This window comes from Lissotriton helveticus, chromosome 4_1, assembly GCF_964261635.1.
Source record: "Lissotriton helveticus chromosome 4_1, aLisHel1.1, whole genome shotgun sequence".
NCBI lineage: Eukaryota > Metazoa > Chordata > Amphibia > Caudata > Salamandridae > Lissotriton > Lissotriton helveticus.
In genome coordinates this window covers 2,105,583,597-2,105,607,172 of record NC_136063.1, presented here as the reverse complement: position 1 = coordinate 2,105,607,172, position 23,576 = coordinate 2,105,583,597, and the positions used below count along the sequence as shown (strand labels likewise).

The 23,576-nt window shown below is 44.1% G+C and overlaps 1 protein-coding gene across 2 annotated transcripts in view; it reads left to right on the top strand.

The window, feature by feature from the left end:
- The window catches only part of COL4A6 (collagen type IV alpha 6 chain), a 907,271-nt gene that overhangs the window by 594,763 nt on the left and 288,932 nt on the right, over window positions 1–23,576 (top strand). For both annotated transcript variants that reach the window (XM_078688783.1, XM_078688784.1), the window contains 2 exons: window positions 17,657–17,752; window positions 20,310–20,452. In XM_078688783.1, the coding sequence (XP_078544909.1) occupies window positions 17,657–17,752; window positions 20,310–20,452 (239 nt within the window). The remainder of the gene's footprint in view (window positions 1–17,656; window positions 17,753–20,309; window positions 20,453–23,576) is intronic.

Here is a 23,576-nt window from a genome sequence, read left to right as displayed (position 1 = left end):
AATTTTTCACATGCTTTCTGCCCCCAGGGAGGCTGTTGATTTTGTTTGCAGGCCTGCTTGCAGTAGCTGTGCTCTTTTCTTCCCTTCCATGACTTTTGGTGAATAGTGCCTGGCACTATTCTGGATGGTGCAGTTCCTCACCATTCGTTTCTCTCTTTCTGTTTAGCTGATTCTTTTCACACACTGTTCCAGTATTCTCAAAGTTGTTGTTTGTGATGGCTCTGCGTTGTAGTGCGGAAAACTGACATAGGTGTGCCAGGGTGGGATCCTATGTATCCCCGCTGATGTCACAAACGCGGATGACGTCAGGGTGGAGTCACGTGGTGCTGTCCCCCCGGCGTGCAGGGATGCTGTGGCAAGAAAGTTTTCCGGATCCAGTCTTACGCCTGGGGATAATTCTACGTTATAAACACTGCGGCTAGAATCATCTCTACCAGATACACTGTTACCAAAGGTAAGTAACTTGTACTTCACTTCCCTTGGCGACCCTTTAGGCTTTCGCATCTGGCTGCTGACCAGATTTCAACTCACAGGAAGCGGCCTCAAGGGGAGAAGCTCGCTCCTTTCTGAGCAGCAACTTGTACAGCCATGTCTGAAAGGTAGAAGGTGGTCGTACCAGCCTCTACCTTCCCAGGGCACTCTTTGTAGTGTATACTCGAACAGCACTCTCTTGACCGTTATTCCACTGCTTCAATTAAGCATTCTGTATTTTGTCAACAAAATCTGAGGCATTAGTTTGTCAAGGATAAAACAGTCCGGTCAAGTGGGAAAGCCAAGATCAGATCTTTGACCTCAATAGTTCGTGCTGAGAATCACAGACACGTTCTAGTTAGGATATTATGCAATACAGTCAGTCATTGATAGCACGTGCCCTGCAGACCTTAATGTGGATTGCAAGAGGCACCCACCACCTTACCCCAACCGCCTGTCCAAGACTTTAAGGTGGATGAAAAACTGGGGGGCGAGGGTCTCTCAGAGGGGCGTGGCCAATGTAATTAATGGCGTGGCTTAAAAACGGTAAACAGACATAATATCGATTCCAAAATATCGAATGGACATAATATCGAGTACAAAATATAGGCTGGACAAAATATCGAATGGACAGAATATACACATCAAAAATATCGTTTTGAAGGTAAGTAATGTAATATCGAATGTTAAAAATATAGAAAGTTAAAATATCGAAGTATATAATATAGGTCATTAAAATTATCGAATTTTTTAATAATATCGAATTTTTTATAGTGTTTGTTATGTTATTATATGTTTGAAAAGTGTGTATTTATGTTATAATTAATTTTAATTAATGAATTTTGTTGTTTTATTTTTTGCGTAATTTAATTCTGTAGCGGGTTGTGGGTTTATAGGGGAATAGGGTGGGAAGTAATTTAATTATAATTAATTAAATATGTAAATTTATATATTGGTATTCATTTTTAATTAATTGTTAATTAATTTATATTTGGTAATTAATTAAATTGTAATTTGCAATTAATTTTTATTAATTGATTAATTGCTAATTATGTTAATTTTACTAATTTATTTTCTGTAGCGGGTTGTGGGTTTATAGGGGAATTGGGTGGGAACTAATTTATTTATAATTAATTAAATATGTAAAAATATTTATTGGTATTTTTTTAGAATTAATTGTTAATTATTTTTTTATGGGTAATTAATTAAATTTTAATTGGCAATTAATTTTATTTAATTGATTAATTGCTAATTATGTTAATTTTACTAATTTATTTTCTGTAGCGGGTTGTGAGTTTATAGGGGAATAGGGTGCGAAGTAATTTATTCATAAATAATTAAATAATTCAAAATAATTAATTGTATTTAATTTGAATTAATTGTTAATTAATTTTTAATTGTTAATTAATTAATTGTTAATTTGTAATTAATTTGAATATGTAACTAATATTAAAAATGAATTGTAATTTGTAATTGTAATTGATTAATTATTATATTATATTAAATTGGTAATTACTTTTAATTAATTTTTTATAGATATTAATTTATATTTTTTTAAATAATATAAGAAGTATTTACTTTCCCTACTGTTGCACTCTCTGGAGTGGGAATAGTAATTTTTACCCCTACGCTATCCAACGCTTTCCCTACTGTTGCACTCTTTGGAGTGGGAATAGTCATTGTAACCCCTACGCTATCCAATGCTTTCCCTACTGTTGTACTCTTTGGAATGGGAATAGTAATTTTAACCCTTACGCTATCCAACGCTTTCCCTACTGTTGCACTCACTGGAGTGGGAATAGTAATTTTTACCCCTACGCTATCCAACGCTTTCCCTACTGTTGCACCCACTGGAGGAGGGAATAGTAATTTGAACCCTTACGCTATCCAACGCTTTCCCTACTGTTGCACTCTTTGGAGTGGGAATAGTAATTTTTACTCCTACGCTATCCAACGCTTTCCCTACTGTTGCACCCACTGGAGTGGGAATAGTAATTGTTACCTCTACGCTATCCAATGCTTTCCCTACTGTTGCACTCACTGGAGTGGGAATAGTAATTTTTATTTATTTATTTTTTTATTTTGAGAGTTTTATATAGCGCGAACAAGATCTTTGCAGATAACAGAGCGCTTTACAAAGGCAGGTGGAGGGCAGGGGAACAAGTGGGCATAGTGGGGAGGTAGCTCAACATGATCATGTACATAGCACCAATATAGTATATAACATAGTACCAATATAACGTATAGTACAGGTATGAGGTAGCAGGCATAGTTGGAGCGTAAGTCATCACCAGGTTCATGTACATAGCACCAATATAGTATATAACATAGTACCCTTATAACGTATAGTACAGGTATGAGGTAGCAGGCATAGTTGGAGCGTAAGTCATCAACAGGTTCATGTACATAGCACCAATATAGTATATAACATAGTACTCATATAACGTATAGTACAGGTACGAGGTAGAAGGCAAAATTGGAGCGTAGGCCATCCACTCGCTGTAAATAAACACGTGCATAGGAATATATAGGCAATATCATAGCGCCAGACTGGTAATACTGTTCTTAATGTAAAACACGCGAAATTGTTCAAGTGTATTTAGCCATAAGGATACTTTTAACTTCTTTCTTAAAAAGAAGGGAGGAAGAGATGAGTCTTGTTTCAGGAGGCAGTGCGTTCCAGATCCTGGGCGCCATACCAGAGAAGGAGCGTTTGTAGGTTTTTTCCTTCCGGAATCTTCGCGGTTTCAGCAGAAGATTGTTCGTGCTCCTGGTGGTTCTGGACCCACCTGAGATTGTCAACTTATGAGTGAGGTAGCTGGGTGATTTTAAGTGTATAGCCTTGTGCGTCATGCAGGCAATTTTCAGCTGAATTCTGGCTTCCAGAGGCAGCCAGTTCAAGGCTTTGAGGTCAGGAGAGATATGCGAATGCTTTTTTGATCCAGTGATGAGTCTTGCTGCCGCATTTAGTGACGCTCTTAGGGGTGCAGTTGTCGTTAGGGGGAGGCCGCAGAGGGCCACGCTGCCATAGTCTATGCGAGGGATGACTAGAGCTTGTACTGCTGTTTGGAAGTCTTTTGCTGGGAGGAAGGGTTTCAGTTTTCTCAAGGTGTTTATTTGGAAGTTCGCCCCCTTAGTAGCCTTGCTGATATGCTGCTGCATGCTGAGGTTTGTGTCTAGTGTTATGCCTAGGGATTTAGCTGAGTCCACGATGGTCGGTTGGACATTGAGTGCTGTTAGGTGCTTAAGCCATATTTGAGCGGAAGACATTTTCGTGGGAGGTGAGATTAGGAGGAACTCAGTCTTCATAGCATTGAGTTTGAGGTGGTTGTCAGCCAACCAAGATTGGGTGCTTCTGATCGTTGAATTCAGACTCAGGATGTCTTTGGGGGATTGTAACTTGAGATATATTTGAGTGTCATCGGCGTACATGTGAAAGTGTACATTGGATGCTTGTAACAGAGTGGTGAGAGGTTCCATAACTAGGTTGAACAAGGTAGGGGATAAGCAGGATCCTTGAGGGACGCCTAACGATACCGGTACTGGGGAAGACATTAGGTTTTTGCTCTTGAATTTTTGAGACCTGTTGTGAAGAAAGGAAGTGAACCAGCGAAGCACAGTCCCAGATAGGCCCATTCTTGATTTTAGGAGTTCGAGTAAGCTCTCATGTTACCCCTACGCTATCCAACGCTTTCCCTACTGTTGCACTCTTTGGAGTGGGAATAGTAATTTTGACCCCTACGCTATCCAACGCTTTCCCTACAGTTGCACCCACTGGAGTGGGAATAGTAATTTTTACCCCTACGCTATCCAACGCTTTCCCTACTGTTGCACTCTTTGGAGTAGGAATAGTAATTATTACCTCTACGCTATCCAACGCTTTCCCTACTGTTTCACCCTTTGGAGTGGGAATAGTAATTGTAACCCCTACGCTATCCAACGCGTTCCCTACTGTTGCACTCTTTGGAGTGGGAATAGTAATTTTTACCTCTACGCTATCCAACGCTTTCCCTACTGTTGCACCCACAGGAGTGGGAATAGTAATTTTTACCCCTACGCTATCCAACGCTTTCCCTACTGTTGCACTCACTGGAGTGGGAATAGTAATTTTTACCCCTACGCTATCCAACGCTTTCCCTACTGTTGCACTCTTTAGAGTGGGAATAGTAATTTTTACCTCTACGCTATCCACCGCTTTCCCTACTGTTGCACTCTTTGGAGTGGGAATAGTAATTTTTACCCCTACGCTATCCAACGCTTTCCCTACTGTTGCACCCACTGGAGTGGGAATAGTAATTTTTACCCCTACGCTATCCAACGCTTTCCCTACTGTTGCACTCACTGGAGTGGGAATAGTAATTTTTACCCCTACGCTATCCAACGCTTTCCCTACTGTTGCACTCACTGGAGTGGGAATAGTAATTTTTACCCCTACGCTATCCAACGCTTTCCCTACTGTTGCACTCTTTGGAGTGGGAATAGTAATTTTTACCTCTACGCTATCCAACGCTTTCCCTACTGTTGCACTCTCTGGAGTGGGAATAGTAATTTTTACACTTCCGCTATCCTACGGAAATAATATTGGATATTATTTAATTATATTATGTTACTATATATATGTTTTAACAAATATGATTGTAAAAATGTTTATAACTTTCATTAATTATTTAATTATTATAAGGTAATTTAAGTATTTTTAAGTATATTTTAGTAATTAATTTTTAATATTAATTTAATTTAACATTGTTTTTAATAAAGTCGATATTTTTATAAACTATATTTTTGTAAACGATATTTTTTACTCGATATTTTTGTACTTACCTGTTTGTAGATACAAAGTCGATATTCTGTCTGTCGATATTTTGTTGCCGATATTTTTGATAGTCGATATTATGTCCCTCGATATTATGTCAGTGATCCCTTAAAAACACATAAGCTAAACATCTGTGCTTAGCATAGTTTGCTGCACAACTTTTATTTAACTGTTTCTTTCATTACATCCAGATATATGATACAACAAGTATCATCATACCTACTACAAGTCAGGACTAATAGCTTGCAGCAACAATGGCTTGTAAATAATATTGAAATAGCTTCCACTTACAGCCCTGGTGACACCACGATAATGTTGCTGCTTTTTCAGCTATCTCCCTATATTGTGCTTCTCTTCCCGCCTGTGTGCTTCTCTCCTGCCCCCTCCATGATGCCCCTGCCCGCCCCCAATCCACACTGCTTTCTCGTTCCTGTGCTCCTAACGCTATGCTTTTACTTACTTCACAACTAAGAAATACACTTCTCCAGTATTGGGGTGTCTTTCATAGATTCACATGCCTGAATCATTCCCCGTCGTCGGAGTGGGAGTCCCACGGTACATAAAAAAGCAATAATATGTATATAAGAAACCAAAATCCTTGGTGAAAACAAACCAGGAAGTAAAGTAGCCCTAAGCTACAGTGCAAAAAACTTCCACACTCATGACTATCCTAGTCATTTTGTATAGACCAACCTGCATCCAATCAGGCGCCAACACCCACTAGAATGCTCTCCCCAGAGACCCAGGCTCTCAGATTTTCTACCGCACGTCGTGTGAAAGGGAGTCTCCCTGAGCTCTGCTCAGTACTTCTCAATTTGACTGGTATTTTCTCCTACTTTTGGAATGTCTACATCAAAATCTCTTTTCAGACCCTGTGAGTCTTGTGGGAAGCTTAGGCTTTTTAAAGAAGATCCCCACAAAAAATGTATTTATTGCCTCTACCCTGACCATGAGGTCAAAGATTGTAAAATCTGCAAGACCTTTCCTCAGAAGACCCTCAGAGACAAAGAAGGTCGTCTTCTATTATGGCTGCAGAAGATTAAGGACAAGGATGATCCTCTATCTGAGGTAGGAAGTTTGGCTTCGGGGTCTACTAAGTCTCCTAGAAAGAGAAAGATTGAGGAAGAGGTATCTTCTCCTGGGGCTAAGGTGTTGAGAAAAGCTAAGGATTCTAGCTTGCCTGCTGCATCTACCTCAAAAAAGGCGTCTCCAACTGCTAAATCTAAACCTTCTACGCCCCGAGAAAGTCTGCTAAGTCTTTAACATCTAAAAGACTATCTGACAAAAATTTACCTCAGAAAAAGACCTCGTCGACCACCACATCGTCGACGGCCTCATCTTCGACGGATCCCGTCTACAGTATTTCATCTACGTCGACGTTTACTTTCTCGTCTCCAAAGCCTCAGATGTTGATGTCGCCGACATCTTCACCGTCGACTATGGTATTGGTTTCAGTAAAACCCATCTCGTCGATGAAGATTCAGCCATCAAGTGTCGACGTCCCTTCGTCGTCGAAAATAAAGAAGATATCGCCGACGAGCGCATCGTCGACGAAGATCAGCCCGTTGACGAAGATCATCCCGTCGACGGGTCCCTCGTTGACGACAGCAGCTTTACCGTCCACGACCGCACCGTCGACGAGAAGACCATAGTCGTCGACGACGAGAAGCACGTCGAAAATACCATCGTCGTCGAGAATTCCACCGTCGTCGACAGCCTCGACGTCGACAAAGTCTACATCGTCGTCGAAAGCTTTGCCAACAAAGATCACCTCGTCATCGACATCATCGTCGACTTTGAAAACCCCGTCGACGAAGCATGCAGTATCTCCGTCGACGATACCGTCGACGGTGGGTCCATCAACGCCTCTCTTGTCAACTTGCACAGATATGCAAGTTTGGTCTGCTGCTCCGCCGGCTGCTTCTTTCACCTCTCCGTCGACAGGAGTTTTGCTATTACAAAGAAGAGGATCTACTCTGAAGCCTCTTTCACCCCTAAAGTTGCCGGATCAGCTTCTAGATTCAGAGGAAGATGAGGATCTGGAGCAATCTGATAAGGATGGCAGGTTCCAAACGGCCAGAAGTCCGTCAGAACTACTGATAAAGATGCAGGAGGATGATCAAGAAGAAGAAGAAAATCTTCAAGCCCCGGCTGCAGTACCAACAGAGCAGATGCTATTAGACCTCCTTAACAATCTTCAGTATATGTTGAATGACTACTACCGACGGTTTCCACCTTCTGCGTCGGCAGATTCGCTTCAGGCTACACCTATGCCTCAAACACCTGCTTCAGTCTTACGAGTCCCAAGACAGTCTCCTCTGGCACCGGTACCTGAGGTGCGTTCTGCAAATCCGTCTTCTCCGGTGCAGTCTCACCATACGCAGGATTATGGCACCACTGACGATGACAGAGAGGAAGGAGAAGTGGACGATCAATCTGTATTGTCTGAGTGGGATGATTATCAGACACAAACACCATCTCCTAATGCTCCCCAAAACAGTAGACTCTCCACCTGTTGATATTGGAGGATTCCATCTAGTAACGGACAGAGCAACAAAAAGGTTTCAGATAAATATGGAAACTAAACAGGAGGATTGTTTTTTATATGACTTCAAAGATCAGCCACATAAACAAGTGAGGACAATCCCTATAATAGATTTTATTTGGAAAGAGGGCCTCAAGATCATATCTGCTCCAAATTCTTTACATGCGGTCTTACCACGAATTGACAAGAAGTACAAAGCACCCATGACTTCACCTGCATGTCTTATAGGGCAGGCGAAAACAGAGTCCGTAGTCACTCAAGCGGCTCAGAGAAGAGCTACGAACCAATCCTCCCAAGTAACCGCCCCACCGGACAGAGACGGCAGACGCCTAGACTCTATTGGAAAAAAGGTGTCAACGATAGCTGAGACTACAATAAGAGCAGCAAACTCCCTAGCAATTCTAGGGAGGTATGACAGACAGATGTGGTCTGATATATCTCCATATCTTGAAAAGCTCCCGGAACCGGAGAGGTCTGAAGCAAGAAAGGTTTTACAGGAGGGTGAGTGCGTCTCTACAGAAATGATTGACGCAGCTGTGGATGTGGCGACCACCGGCTTTCGACAATTGTCGGGCGCGACAGTGCTAAGGAGACAGGGTTGGCTAAAGTCAACATCCTTCCGGCAAGAAGTCCAGGCAAAGATAATAGACATGCCGTACGATGGAGAATATCTCTTTGACCAACACATTGATGAGGCCTTACAAGCCATCAAGAAAGATACAGAAACTGCTCGTTCGCTAGGAAACCTGCAGTTTCACTAGTCGTCCTTTCGTGGCGCAAAAGGACGAGGATCCTATTCAAATAGAGGAGGATATTCTCAACAGCGCTCGTACCAGTCATCGCAGGGTAACCAGCGATATCAACCGTATAAACAGCAACAATACGGACAACGAGGCAACAACTTTTCACAAGGAAAAAGAAAATCCTCCTATCGAGGACAAGATTCTTCGAGGAGACAATGAGAACTGCCATCACCTCTGCCAGTACCAGGCTTAAAAGTCGGAGGGTGAATATCCCATTGCTCATCGAATTGGTCCAAGATTACTACGGACAAGTGGGTCCAAGATGTGGCCAGAGGACACGCCTTAGAATCCATCAAAATCCCTTCAAATTCACCTCCAAGGGTCCACCACCAGCTCATCTCAAAGAGCTTCTTTCCCAAATAAATTTAATGATTCGAAAAGGTGCGATCAAACAAGTACCTCAATTGCAGAAAGGAAAGGGTTTCTATTCGAGGTTCTTCCTCATAAGAAAGAAAACAGGAGAATGGCGCCCCATTCTCGACCTACGTGCCCTCAACAAATATCTCAAAAAGGTGTCCTTCCGGATGTTAACACTTCAAGAAATCCTTCAGCTTCTTTCCCAAGGCGATCACATGGCTACCTTAGACCTCCAAGAGGCCTATTTTCATGTGCCCATTCACCCCAGGCACAGGAAATTCCTGAGGTTCAGAGTGGCTGGCAGGGATTTTCAATTCAAAGTTCTCCCGTTAGGGCTTCGTTCAGTGCCCAGAGTGTTCACAAAGGTACTGGCCCCAATGGCGGCGCATCTTCATTTGGAAGGCATTCAGATCTTCCCGTATCTCGACGACTGCCTTATCAAGGCCAATTCTTCAGGAGCAGCAAGAGCACACGTTCACAGATGCCTCTCGCTTTTCCAATCTCTGGGACTTTCAATCAATTTCAAGAAATCCAATCTTGTCCCGACACAGAGGATATCGTTTCTGGGAGCCACACTAGACACACGCCTTACTCAAGCCTTTGTCTCAAAAGAAAAACAACTCAAGATTTGCAAGATGGCTCTCAACTTGCGACAAAAGAGTGCATTTCAGTACGCAAGTACAAATCATTCCTAGGGATGCTGTCATTCTGCATCCCCCTCATACCCAACTGCCGTTTCCGAATGAGACCTTTCCAGGAGGAACTCAGTCTCCAATGGGTTCAGGTTTCGGGTTAGTTCGACAACAGGATCACCATAACACACCGTATGAAAAAAGCCTTTCTTTGCTGGACCCAAAAGGAAAATCTGAAATAGGGCGATCTTTCTTAGCGGAGATACCAACTTATACCATCACCACGGATGCCACCCTGGAGGGATGGGGGGCACACCTACAGGGAATGACGGTCAATGGGAAATGGAACACGCAGCAAAAGAAGTGGCATATCAACCTCCTAGAGTTGAGAGCAATTTTTCTGGCCCTGAAGTCTTTTCGGACGGTGATACACGGATCCACAGTTCTCACCAAGACGGACAATACCACAAGTATGCACTACTTGAACAAGCAAGGAGGCACGAGATCGGCCCCTTCTTTCTCAGGAAGCCCAGAGGATTTGGAACTGGGCTGTACGTCACAGCATACGTCTTTCAGCAATTCACTTACCAGTCAAATCAAATGTGCTAGCAGATTCTCTCAGCAGAACTACAACGACAAATCACGAATGGGAGCTTCATCAACTGACTCTAGACAGAGTTTTTCAAACATGGGGCCATCCCGATCTGGACCTATTTGCGACAAAACTGAACAACAAATACCCATACTTCGCAAGTTGGATTCCCCAAGGATTCATGCGGAGAAGCACTTTCGATGAACTGGTCTCGGATATTTGCATACGCCTTTACGCCGATTCCTTTGGTTCCCAGGGTCATCCAGAAAACAACCATGCAGCATCATCCTCATCGCGCCCAGGTGGCCTCGCCAGTATTGGTTCACCGAACTTCTACTTCTCTTGGAATGCAACCCAATGCAATTCCAACCACTACCAAATCTTCTGACAATGCACAAGGGCCAAATTTGTCATCCGGACCCAGCTTCATTGAAGTTAGCAGCTTGGCTCCTCACACGTTGAATTCGCCCATCTAGACATCCCAGAGGAGTGTAAAGAGGTTCTAGCCAATGCTTGTGCGTCTGCCACTATCAAGACGTATAAACTTAAATGGAGAAGGTTGTGTGCTTGGTGTATCACAGCTAATTTACATCCACTCCATGCAAAACCAGAGCAAATCTTACTGTTTTTTCTTCAACTGGCTAAATCTGGTTTGTCGCATGCCACACTGAAGGTATTCCTGGCAGCCATTTCCAGATTCCGTCAAGATGGCACCAATTCTCTGTATTCCTCTAGAATAATCCAACAGTTCTTCAAAGGCCTATTTCGAATGTTCCCGCCTGTTAGATGTCCACCTCTTTCCTGGTACTTGAACGTGGTCTTCTCTCAACTCCTGCGCCACCCCTTTGAACCTATTCATAAGGTGGACCTCAAGTTTCTGTCCTGGAAGGTTTCTCTCCTTCTAGCCTTGACATCGGCACGTAGAGTCAGTGACATTCAAGCTTTCACCATAAAATCTCCATTTTTGCAGTTCACTTCAAACTCTGTGGTAACGCATACCAATCCAAGCAACATGCCTAAAGTCCCACCTGACTTTCATCTTAATGGGCCAGTGCTCTTAAAGACATTCTTTCCTAACCCAAAAACGAGAGCAGAGAAGGCATTACATTCTCGTGACATCAGAAGATGCCTGAAATGTTATCTTCAACGAACTGCTACATTACGCAAGACAGATCAGCTCTTGGTAGCATATGGAAGGATACGTCAAGGATACGCTGTATCTAAACAGACTATAGCCCGCTGGGTATCCTCAGCAATCAGTCTCTGCCACCAGCAAGCAGGAAGGCCGTTGCAGTCACTGCCAAGAGCGCATTCTACGAGGGCGGTCTCCTCCTCAACAGCCCTCTTTGCTGGGGTGCCTCTCCATCAAATCTGCAGAGCGGCAACCTGGTCCAGCGCACATACCATCACCAAGCACTATTGCTTGGATGCTGCCAGCGATGCTGATACATCAGTGGGACGAGCAGTGCTTCACAATCTTTTTAAATAAGGTGAGCCTCTGTTCTCCCTCCTCCTCTATGCTCTTCTAGACGCATTTGTTTTTTTATGTAATACTGGTTGCAAAATGTACATATGCAATGTAATGCAAAAAGGGTCTAGGAGCAGGATGATGTGTACTGCTATTTACTCCGATTCAGGCATGTGAATCTATGAAAGACACCCCAATACTGGAGAAGAACAATAGTTACTTACCTGTAATCTGTGGTTCTCCAGTATTGGTGTCTTTCATAGATTAACATGCACCCACCCACCTCCCCTCAGAGGCTCCTCAGGCGATACTTTATTATTTCACTCCTGTGCGAAAGAAAATCTGAGAGCCTGGGTCTCTGGGGAGAGCATTCTAGTGGCTGCTGGCGCCTGATTGGCTGCAGTTTGGTCTATACAAAATGACTAGGATAGTCTTGAGTGTGGAAGTTTTTTGTACTGTAGCTTAGGGCTACTTTACTTCCTGGTTTGTTATCACCAAGGATTTTGGTTTCTTCTATACATATTATTGCTTTTTTATGTACCGTGGGACTCCCACTCCGACGACGGGGAATGATTCAGGCATGTGAATCTATGAAAGACACCAATACTGGAGAACCACAGATTACAGGTTAGTAACTATTGTTCTTCCAACAACATACAACCACAACATATCACATACATAAATAAATAATACATAGCTATAACACAATACCATTAGCAATGCAAATGCCTTTAACTTAAACAAAGGCGAGACCTATTGCATTTCCAATGCTTGTTATTTGAAGTAATTGACTGTTATCTGTTGTTTCCCACTGTATTCTAAACCATTCAACTTTGAATACACATCACTGCCATACTATACTGAAAGAGTTAAGTGCCTAAAAGGTCATCCAATTTGGAGTGCAATAATACTGTGGCCCAAGGACACTGGCATTGCCACAACAGACAATGCCCAGTAGTCTCTGACTGCACCAGGACCCCAAGAAAGGCTTCACAACTAGTTCTCCCATTATTTCAATGAATATTCAACTAGGTTAATTTTTTTATTTATTCACAATATTAATCAGAGGGTAGTGCTAAGCATTTATGGCACACATATAGGCAGTAGGAGAGACACACACTCAATAAAGAAATCAGACACCAAAATAACACATACTTTTATATGAGTGTAGATACCAAGATCATCGAAATCAGATAAGTACTTTTCAAGTATGAATTTGTACAGTTTTTAAAAGTTAAGAGTGCAGTTTTTGGGAGCAGTAATGTTGACCTATTGGTGAAAAACATGTACTGCATTCGGGCACTTAGATCAACTGTTCTCAGGTACTTGAGATTAGGATAGGGCAAGGTCCAAGGCCACACCAACAGGACACCTGGGAGGCTCTGGAGTGTCCGGGTGCAGAGATGTCTTACACCGTTAGGTGTCCTATTCACTTCAGTGGGGAACAGTCTGGTCAGAAAGAGGCTGCAAACAGGGACTGGGGGACCATTCCGGGGGAACCTACGGTGGGCTCCACCCTTGAGATTCTTGGGCACGGGGACACCATTGGTCCACTTCTCCTCAGGCAGTGGGGTTTGGGTGAAGCTGTGTCTTTTGGCATTGGATTTATGTGCTGGAGTCACTTGCAGTTAGAGGAGGCCTGCAGAGAGAGGCTGGGCTTAGATCTTGTGGGTCTCCGGACCCTGTTGGCACTGTCACTCCCTTGGACTTGGGCTGTGGAGCTAGAGGCAGTGATACTTTGAGGCGTTGGGAGGCAGCTGTCAAAGACTCACTTCTTTGTCTTTGTTCTGCAGAAAAGGGACAAACAGGACAGGGACAGCTGCATAACTCTGCGTGGGTCCCACTATCCTTGAAGTCCTTTGAGGTGCAGGTCGGGTTTCCTCGGCATTTGGTGTCCGGTCTGGGTATAACAACCCTTGGTCGCTGCAAGGGGTGCAGTACCCCAGGTATTTGGATTGTGCGGTGTCGGTCTTGGCTTCCCTGCACATGGAGGGAGGATGGATCTGACCTGTAGGAGCACAACTACCTCTTCCTGGGCACCGCTGCTTCGGTAGTCCTTGTATGCGGCGGGTGGGTGTACCGAGCTTTGCTTCTTTGGTGCTTGCTTCAAAAGATGACTTGTCCTGCAGCTGCTGCATCTCCAAAACCTGGGAGCCCTGCCAGGACTTAACCCAGGCACCTAGAACTCCTGTAGAGCAGTGGAGCTGCTTCCCTGCATCTTGCTGGCATCCAAAGAGAACTAAAGACTCCCAAGACCGCAAAAACCCTGCGCCTAAGGACTCCACTACACCCATCGCCCCAAGCCCGAGTTGAAGTGGGCCAATGGTGCCCTCCAGAGACCGAATCCAATGTGGTGTCACCTCTAATGGACTAATGTCACTTACAGCCTCTGTTCACAGGCCCCTTCTACCACGACTGAAGATACCTCTGCACCCGTCGCCGCTGAGGTGGGGAGAATAGGGCAAAAGGTGTCCCAATGTCTCCGAGCATCGTGAGGCCTGAGTTTCTCTGTTGGTTCAGCCACACTGGCCTCTCACTGCAAGCCTGCAGCCTCTTTAGGTGAAGACCAATCCCCATAGACTAACATTGGGCCCCCAAAGCTGTTTTGCACCCCTGCACCCGGCCGCTCTAGCGCAGCTTGTAGTGGCTTGCTGGTGCTACCTTGAACCTTGCTCACCACTCGCCTTAAGTCTTGGAGATTGGTCCCATAAGTCGCTGTATTGTACCTGAATGGCGTACTCGTTTTTCCTCTCATAGGATAACATTGCAGCTTCTGAAAAATGCTGTTGACTTTTTCAATGCAAAAGTATTTCCACTGAAAAACATACTTATGTTATCATATTGATTCTGGTGCCTAAATATAAAAAAAGATATGTGTTATTTTTATAAATTGGTGTGGACCTCCTTCTTGAGTCTTGTACATCATTTATTGACTATTGTGTGTATTTGCAGTTCTCTAATACTCCTCTCTGATTCGCCTAAGGTTGCTTGACCACACCAGCCCCTAGAAAAGCACCTTGGGGTTGCTAGAACAAGCCTCTTCTCATTACTAAGGGAACATCTGGACTCTTTGCTCAATATACCTCTTTTTGGTATATCATATAAAGAGGAGTAAAACCCAGACGCAGGAGTCATACCGGAGGGATGGTGTGATATTCTATTTGCAGAACACATACACCCCCAAGAGGTGGATTGCCGGTAGGATCGTTGAGGGCAGCCACTTGGCTCATTGTGAAACACTAGTGAGGTGAGGACTGACCCCGAGCCCTGACGAAATTGCCGCAAGGTACTTTGACAATGAAACATGTGGCCTTCCCTAATTGAAGTGGCTTACAACATCGTGTGTTTTTTATTATATATTTTTTAATCTGAGTAGGCTCACGGCATCTATTAAAGTTGGCATTCTTGCCAGTGGGTCCTATCTAATTTTTGGCTTGGAGAAGCGATACTTTCCATTTTCTTTTCACTATGGGTCACATGACAAGTATTTGCAGTGCATCCCTTTGCACATCACTAGGTTTTCCTTGTTTCACATCTTTTCACTGATTTCATTTCTTGGTCTTCAAAGTTACCAATGGTGATAAATAAGTGAGCAGACTGGTGAGTACCTACCAGCAGCTCCCTTGGTGATGCTTACGGGAGATACTTTAAGACCTTCACACACCTTTTTTCTCAATGTGCACTTACATATGGGGATATAAGTGGGGCTGACAAACAAACTTTTAGAATTGGATAGCTAGACCAGGTTCCGAGTAGCATTTTTTAGAAGCTATTCTCTAGTACGACAGCTGAGTACCTTGCCCATGAGTCTCTGAAAAAGTATTGGTCCATGTCCAGAGCAGGTCTTTGTTGATATATTGTTGATATGAGTGGAGGGTTACCTGCTTTGTAAATCCCTCTGTTGCTCCTTATTGTATAGATTATATAAAGAGCCAGCTTCCTACAGTTCTCAAGAAGATCAGGAACGACAGGGCCCAAGTCATTCTTGTGGCTCTGGACTGGGCTCAGAGAATTTGGTATCCCGAGCTGTTGACCATGGCCATTGGTCCTCCAATTATGCTGCCCCTTTGGGAGGGTCTTCTGTTGCAGCAGCAGGGGAGGGTTCTCTACCCGAACCTGTCAATGCAGCACCTTCATCCGTAGAGATTAAGCGTTGACAGTTGTCCGCTTTGACTTTCCGCTTGAAGTCTGCACTGTTATCATGGCAGCCATGTGTTCCTCCACCAAGCCTGTATACGCCTGCCACTAAGGCAAGTTTGTGGTATTGGGTCCAGAGAAAGAAGTTGACCCTCTTTCTGCTCCCCTCTCAGGTCCTTCTCATTATCATTTCTCTTGCACAGCAGGGCTATGCCTAAAGAACTATATGTTTGACATCTCAGCCTTTCTGCGATTGCCAGCCATCCCTCTTCAAATCCTCTGTTGTAAATCGGTACTTGACTGGTTTGCAACACATTTCCACCTTCGTCCTTCATCATGCCACAGTGTGATGTTAATCTGGTCTTAACTTTTCTGATGTGCGGTCCCTTTGTGACATTGCACAATTGTCCTCTCAGACTCTTTCTCTTCAAGAAGGTCTTCCTGGTGGCAATAACATTTGCCCGGAGGGTCAATGAGCTTCAACCTTTGTCATTCAGGCCTCTATACCGAAGCATCTACCCAAACAAGCTGGTCGTTCACACTAGAACTTCTTTTCTGCTGAATCTTTTCACTTCCTTTCATGTAGGCCAATCTATCACTGTGCCTATTTTTTCCGCTCCGCCACATGCCTCCAAGAAGAGGAGCGACTTTACTGAAGCAACCAAAAAGAGCATTATCGTTCTGCCTTGACTGCACAAAAGAATTCCAGGTGGACGACTAACTCTTCATGGGTATGTCAGAGCAAAGAAGGGAAAGGCCATGCAGAAGCGGACCATTGCCCGATGGATCATGCCCTGCATTAAAATCTGCTACACATTGGCCAAGAAGCAATCCCCCCACCAGAGATAAGGCTGCGACCACTGCTTTAGCATGTCGAGTTCCGGTCCTGGACATCTGCCCGACAGCAACATAGGTGTCTCTGCGCAAGTTTACCAAGCACTACTGCCTGGACACTCAGGTCCAATGCATGGGGAATTTTGCCTGGTCTGTCCTGCAGGACTTCTTAGTGTGAAATTGTTTTGCAGACCCACCTCCTGGGAGGTATTGCTTGGATATCTATTCTAAGGTAAGGAATCTGTAGCTAGAAGTCTCTATCAGATGAACACGTTATTTTTCTTTGATAGTGCCTTACTTGGTAGAAGCTGTAGCCAGCCACAAATTCCTTACCAACACACTCAATCACCTCGGTCTACGAACGAATTTCTAGGGACAGGGCTTTCCATTTTCAGGGCCTAGTTTTCCACACCAGTGGTCAGTGTTCGTCGTGGCTTCAAGTTCCTGGCATGGAAAGTCCTGAAAAGAAACTGACGTCACCACACAGGATTGGGGCCTATATTGACACCTCGCACGTCACTTCCCGTGCTTACATTGTCACATGCAGCCAAACAACACCATCAACCAGAGCGCAGGGATACTGCTCACAAAAAAGTTCCAGATGCAATTTGACACCTACGGATAATTCTACGGTAAGGAAGCTGCGTCTTGGAGAGTGTCTGCAATAAAAGGTGTCACTGTAGTTTGTTCTTCAGTGCATTGTTAGAACATAATTATGCAGTCTTACCATGTTCTTGGGCTTTATTCAGAGTGATACATTTTTTTAGAAATTTCTGTGTGCACCACAATTGCTAAAGACATTTATGAAGAATATTTCAGGTTCCTTCCAAAAATAAATACCCGTTATGTAGGCTTTTCCTACCATTTCCCCCCAGATAACAGCGGTCTTAAGCCTCTAAATGCATTTTTTGCTTTCTTCTTGAGACAATATTTTGCTCATGTAGTGGAGTTCTTAAAACAAATGATGCCTTGAATATTTTGTTTTGTTGCATATTATCAAACAGGTCCTGTCATTGGAGTTGGATCTATAGTGGAAGGTGTTCCTGGCCCACCTGGCCCTCAAGGTTTTCCCGGACTCCGCGGGCCATCAGGGTTCAAAGGTACGTCTCATTTAAATATTTGACATTGACGTGTGCTATCTTAGCACACCAGGGGAGCAGTGTACAAAAGCATTTATTAGTATGTGAAGTAGTGCAGTCATAGTACTGCTTCACATACTCATAAATGCCTTCATAAATAGGCCTAAAAAATCTAAAATGGAATATTTATACACATGTAGTACAAAAGGTTAGGGCTGTGCCCTGTTTGCACCTTTACTAAAAGAGAGTTGGACATTTCATGGCCAGTTCACAGAGGAAGGTGTGAGTATGTGTAATAGTACTCTTATAGTACTCCGTCAGGAGTCATAAATGATTATGAATTGGCCTCAAACGGCTCATGAGGATTCAGGTTTTGGCTGCCAAGCTTGCACTAAACAAAGGAAGACCGGACTCTGCAATTGAGACACTGCGGGAACTTTACTGGTTGCCAGTAAAAAGAAGGTGCATCTTTAATGCTTTACGCATACTACATAGGCCAGTAAATGGCACAGGAACCAGAGCTCTTCAACAGGAAGTTGAAATCTATATAGTCTGGCACCAACCTTAAGTTCATCCCATGCCGGCCTAGTATCTGTTCCTTCTTTCAGAAAGATGGGACTTGGAGGTAGAGCCTTCCAGGTAAAAGGATCTCAGCTATACAATAACCTTCTACTCTCCCTAAGAACCACCGACCTGTTGAGTTTCAGGAAAAATCTAAAGACCCGGCTCTTCCCCTGGAAATGGAAGGTTAGAGTACAGTAGCACAGTGCTACCTTTTTTAATAGACTTTCCCCTCTTTACCAAGAGTTACCAGCACCAATATGCCCGTTGGGTGATAGTCGCACTATATAAATGATTACTAATAATACAAAAAAAGTCAACAGTTTTAGGTAAGTACATACTGTCAAATGATTGTGATTGATAGTGAGCCTAAATTTCACACCACCTTCATACCGGTCTTGTGAGACTCAAGCCTTTTGTGTAAGCATCAGTCCTAAAAATAGCAACTAAATAAAAACAAAGTGTTCTTGATAAACTCTAATCTTGGGAGCCATCAGCTAGTTCTTAATGGACCAACTCAAATAACTGGCTTCTTGACCGTCTGTAAATTAAATGTGCTAAACCGTGCATCACTCCGACCTGTGAGCAGAAGAAGATTTGCCTATGTCCAGGAAAGAGAAGGAGAACCAATGATTTATATGCCTTCAGCACAAGTGCCAGTAGTACAATGCCTGCATGCCTGTCCCCACTGGAAGTACATGAATATTTTCCATGGGGGCCTCCAGGGTGGCACAACCTGTGCTGCAATCCCTGAGGTACCCCTCCAACTTATATGTCCTGGGTGTCTGGATACCATATAGTAGAGAGTTACAAGTTAGTAATTTCCAATTGGATACTGCCAATTCTACAGACATTTTAGGGTTCGGGCACTAGAACTGAGGTGTGGTTAGAAGGCTCAGAGCACTCGTAGAGTCGAAAAAACACACAAATAGGGGCATTTCCTTACAATTATTATTTATGAAGGAGCCAAGAATAAATCACCACAGAACTAAGGATTTAAATCTCAGGCACCTCCAATGTAACAATGTCTCTTAAAGACTCTATAGCTATAAACCTTTTTCATAACCAAAATTATACAACCATAAAAGACTGAAATGGGGCAGGTTTGTATACAGGGCTAATAAAGTAATCAACTGGTGCAAGATAAACCTTAAAGACTGAACTTTCTATTTCTTCTTGCAACTTAAACATAGTAGGTGTTGAAAGGTGGCAAGGTCAGTCGATTTTTTCCCCCTCTTAAACCTGGCAATAACCATCAGAAAGACCAAAACGCCTGGCCTGTTAGTCATCATAAAGTACTGGGCACTAAGAGAAATGACCATATGAATCACATTCAAATATTTCTGACTAACCTGTCTCCATAAACACAGAATGAACACAAGAGGATTAAGCGTGGATCAGACTATCTGCTGGAGCCCTGGTGCCCCTAACATTTCTTCCATTGTAGAGGTCTTCAGCAGGAATGGGGTCATTCCTCACAATGTGCCCTAAAAGTGGGCACAATCTCAAGTCATGCACAGGCCTCGCTTGTGAAGGCAGGATTGACTATTGATACTATAGTATTCCAGTGTGTCTAAGATACACACTGGCATAATGATGTGTCATTAGCATCAAACACGCGTAGAATTGTTGAATGCTGGCCCTCCAAAAAAGCGATCTTAAAATTAGACAAAAGAATGATTACCTCTGTTCAGTTTGGTTTCTGTCCCGGTTTATAGTTGCTGCTATGAATATACAAGGTTCAAACAGCAAACAACATACATCTTCACCGTCCATACCATACTTAGGGTTATAAAGATTATCATTAACCATTTTTGTTGTGCCAGAGCATTGCATAAAAGAAGTGCTTCATTTTAAATGTCAGTGCACTCTGATCGTAATGACAGCAATATTTCAAACTGTTCTTATATTTTCTTCCTCATTTCGAAAGAAAATTGCATTGACCTCGTTAGACGGCGTGAATACAAATTGTTGCATTTCTATCTTGACACATTTCCATCCTCCCTTTACCTTCCAGGAGATGCAGGAGACTGTGATTGTGAGAATGGTGAGCCAATCGAGGGACCCCCGGGCAGGCCTGGCATCTCCGGCTTTCCTGGGTTCAAAGGGTATCGAGGTGATCCTGGTGTGATGGGCCCGCCTGGAATTCCAGCATCACCAGTAAGTACAGCTCGAAAACATTGGAGAATATTAAATAGAAGCTGGGAATTCACTAGCAGGCCTTGGATTTATTTGTGAAAACGTGTAATGCTTTCCAATACTAAGAAAAGAAAGCTCGGCTCACCCACTCACCATATTTAGTGAAGAGCTTCTTGAGTTACAGCTACCATTTTTTCGCACTTTTAATACCAATGTGTCTGTTTTTACCCATGTGCCAATTCCATCTTTAAATATGTAAAACCAGGTGACTGTGGGTGGTGTGTGATATAAAGAGACCCCTGCAGAGTGTCAGCCCTCCTCAAATAAAAAAAGAAAAGGAGAGTGTATTTGTGAGTGAAGTTACATCTTAATATGCACTGGTATGGACTCCCTCAAGATCATACAAAAATGGCAGCTGTAGGAAGCTGGCTTTTTATATAGTGGACCAAATTGAGGTACATTGTGTAAAGAGTCCAGGTCACCCGGATTTACTGCCAGGGACACTAATTATATCCTAAATGCTTTCTTTTGTGATAGTGTGGGCAATCAGTTAGGCTTATCAGAGGGTAGTAATAAGCATTTATTGCACGCATAAAGGCAGTAAGTGAGACACACACTCAATAAAGAAACACCAAATTTGAAGATAACACTTATTTTTATATTAATTTAGATACCAAAATCATCGGAATCAGGTAAGTACTTTTAGAGGTAAAAATTTGTATACTTTTCAAAAGTTGACACAGCAATTTCTGAAGTGGTAATGTATGGGGAAAAAACCTTTATTGCATTCGGGCACTTGTCAGTGACTTAAGGGACTGTTCTCCAGGACTAAAGGTGAGTATGGGGCACGATCAAAGGCCACACCAACAGTTCACCTTGGGAGGCTCTTGGGCATCCGGGTGCAGAGGTGTGTGACAGCGTTGGGTGTCCCATTTACTTCAATGGAGATCGGTTTGGTTGGAAAGAGGCTGCAAGTAGGGACTACAGGGGGGCTCAAACCTAGAGAGGCTCGGGCGTGTAGGTATACCGGTGGTGAGATGCTCAGACTCTTGGGCTCATGTGCAGTGGTGTCTTTTAGCGTCTGGTCACGTGCTGGAGTCACTCGCGGTAGGAGGAGGTCTCCAAAAAGAGACTAGTTGTCCAGTGTTGGCAAACCCAACTATGGGCTTAGCCTTTGATAACCCCATTGGCAGGGTCACCTCCCTTGGGCTTTGGCTGTGGGGCATGGGTGTAGAGGTGCTTTAAGGGGTCGGGTGGCGGCAGTCGGAGGCTCTCGCTTTGTCTTCTTTCTGCATGAGAGGAGCAAACTGGACAGCTGGACCACTCTCGATGGGGGTCTCACTGTTCCTGAAGTCCCTTGACGTGCAGGTTAGTTTTACTTGGAGTTTGTGTCCAGTCTGGACACAACCAGCCTTGGTTGGTGCAAGGGGCCTGGTACCCCAGGTATGGGTACTGTGCGGCTTTGGTCAGTCCTGGCATCTCCACACTTGGAGGGAGGACGGATCTGACCTGTTGGGGCACAGCTTCCTCTTCCTGGGTGGCTGCTGCGTTAGTAGTTATGGTAAGTGGCAGGTCGGTGAACTGGGTCTTTCTTCTTTGGTGTCTGCGCTGCAGGCGCTTAGCTCCTGTACTCCAAGGGAGTTTCTTTGACAATTGATGAAGCACTGGTAGCCCTCTGGGTTTCTTGGAGTCTGCATAGCAGCTCGTCGAGTCTGTTGCTACACGAGGGTCGGGTGCAGTAGATAGGCTGACAGGGTTGACGCTAAGTCGGTCTTGCTCCTCTGTTCTCAGGTCAGCATTCCTGTTTACCCACTTCTTTTTGTCCATTAAAATTCGAAGTCTTGGTATCAGGAGGTCCCCTAAATATTACATTTAGGGGCATTTAAGGGGATTGAGGGTTAGTAGGCAATGGGCTACTTATCCTTGGGGTCACTACACCCCCTGGATTACCACTTCCTTTGGGGAGTGGGCATCACTCTGTCCCAGAATTCTACTACGTACAAGACGGTGGAAATTGTATCTTCGTGTTCACTTCAGGTTGCCCACCCTAAAGTTGTGTCTAGCATTGCAGTGCAACACGCCTCCTACATAGCACATTTTCCTGCTTGACCTGGTGCCAAATGGGCCAAAGGCAGGGGGTGTAATTTCTCCTGTCTGGGGAAGCCTTGGATTTCATAGCAAATTCGTCAGAGGCCTTTGTAGGCTTCTGCCTCGAGATACGGATTTACTAGCTTTCCAGGAGGAGGAGGTGTAAACTATCTCTCACCAGACCAGGCATTGTTTCTGACCTCTGAGAGCATGACTCTAACATCCATGGGGATCAGAAACTCGTCTGTGGTGGCAGGCTGGACTGGACCAGTCAGCCAGTGCACTTGAGAGATAGTGGGGTTCAGGGGGTACCTCCAAGGTGCCCTCTGGGTGCAGGTATTAATAAAACCATCACTGGAATCAGTGTAGGTTTATTAATATGAGGTGTTTGATACCAAACGCCATATTTTTCAGTGAAGCCATTATGTAGCTGGGTAACTCGTTTTTACCACTGCCCAGTACATACCTTAAGGTGGCTTCCCTGTTCACTTGTACTGTCCGTAATCAACTGGCCAGCACAGGGGCATATCTGCTCATGCAGATATGTCCTCACATGTAATATAATGCACCTTGCCTTAGGGCTGTTAAGCCTTCCGTAGGGTTGACTTACAAATTTTACATTCAGTGATGGTGGACATTGCATACAGGTGTGTGCCATGTCATATTTTCACTTTTTAGAGCACCTTGTCATGCAGCCGCAATGGCAGTCTGCATGAGTTTGGTACTGGGTTCCTTAGAGTGGCAAAAAATATGATGCAGCTCTTAGGGCCCCTCTTTAGTAGCTATGCCCTAGCCACCAGGTGTACCACTTACTATGGACTTACTGAGGTGCTAAAGGCTCGGCCGGTTGGGGATCAATTCTGCAGTTTCCTTGTTTGGGAAAAGAATACTGGAACTGGGGACCAGATTATCAGGAACCCAGTGCACTTCAGCCAAAATTGCATCAAATACCAAGCAAAAAAATGGGGGGGACTACTGCAACAAACGCCCAGTTTCCTACAGCATCAGGGGGCGCTTTGTTTCATTAATGGGAGGGGGCCGTGCAGCCCCCCCCCAG